The sequence below is a fragment of the Apaloderma vittatum genome, unplaced genomic scaffold (genome assembly GCF_000703405.1).
Source record: "Apaloderma vittatum isolate BGI_N311 unplaced genomic scaffold, ASM70340v1 scaffold29537, whole genome shotgun sequence".
NCBI lineage: Eukaryota > Metazoa > Chordata > Aves > Trogoniformes > Trogonidae > Apaloderma > Apaloderma vittatum.
Genome location: NW_009728337.1, coordinates 978 through 2,141, shown reverse-complemented (window position 1 = coordinate 2,141; position 1,164 = coordinate 978). Strand labels below are relative to the sequence as shown.

Below are 1,164 nucleotides of genomic sequence, written 5' to 3'. Positions count from 1 at the left end.
CCCCTTCTGGGTTCCAAGACCGGTCTTGGGGGGGGCCGGCCTGTGGTGCCAGGTGCCGGCCCCCGCTGGAGCTGCCTTCTCTGTACACCTGGCTGGGCTTTGGCCAGTAGCCCACCACAGCCAAGGCAATGCCCACGAGCAGTACCAGGATGCCACAGAGGGCGATGAGCCCTGAGACGGAGCACAGCTTGAGCTTGCCTTTCACCACCACCACGTCATTCTTGCGCTTCTTTTTGGCCTTGCGTTTGCGTTTGGGGACTTGGCTTTGGGGTCGCAAGGGATCCTGTTTCCTAGCTGAGATCCTCAGGAGGCCTCCAGTGGCAATCAGAGCACTGCCCCCTATGGCCACTCCAGCTCCTGCAGTGAAAGGGAGAAGAGAAGAGGATGAGGACCAGGGGCAGACCTGCAGCACAAGAGGTGTCTGTTTGCTGTTCCTCATTCAAACTCCTGCTAATTAAAACCTTCAACAAATGGGACAGGTTGACACCAACGGGCCAATCTCCCATGCCCACACAGCTCCTGTGAGTAAGACAGGCAAACTCCCAGCATTGAAGCAGACGTGCCCCACTACACTTGCCAAACAGCTAATGCATTTCTTTACAGTCCATGTAAATAAGAGGGAGTGGTATCTGCTGGTCTAAACAAAAAATAATCTTGTTGGTCTCAGGAGCTCGCAAAGCACCAGAGCTCAGAAGATACTGAGCTCCAGTCTCTAACAGGGTCTGGGCTTACGCTGCACACTGACTATGGTGTGTAACATCATGCAGGATCTGAGAAGATGAGGGAAATAAAAGCACAAAGGCAGTATATTTGATCTATAGATACCATTTGTTGGTTGAACATATTACTTTCCTTTCTTAAATGAGTGGGAAAAAGAACTACTGTGAAATGCACAAGGGAAACATTTGAACACCAGAAAGTACTGCCCTGTGAAAGTTTCTTCCTAGCCATTTGCACTCAATCTGCAGCATTATAGAAAATCACCTCCCACCTGCGGTCTAGAGGCATCCCTGGTTTGGGAACATGTGCAATGCTCCAGGTAACCGTTATGTAACAGTAACGAATGCCTCCTCCTCTGCCCTCCTCCCCCCCGAAAGGGGAGACAGTGGCTGGCAGGTAAGAGCTGAAACGTCAAGAAAATCTTATTAAAGGAGGAACAAACCC

The 1,164-nt window shown here is 51.0% G+C and overlaps 1 protein-coding gene across 1 annotated transcript in view; it reads right to left on the bottom strand.

The window, feature by feature from the left end:
• LOC104277423 (transmembrane protein 200C-like) overlaps nt 1–1,164 on the bottom strand; it is a 3,909-nt gene that overhangs the window by 1,977 nt on the left and 768 nt on the right. Inside the window, exons 2-4 of the mRNA XM_009874050.1 lie at nt 992–1,123; nt 733–770; nt 1–357 (exon numbers count right to left, since the gene is read on the bottom strand). Of these exons, the coding sequence (XP_009872352.1) occupies nt 1–357; nt 733–770; nt 992–1,123 (527 nt within the window). The remainder of the gene's footprint in view (nt 358–732; nt 771–991; nt 1,124–1,164) is intronic.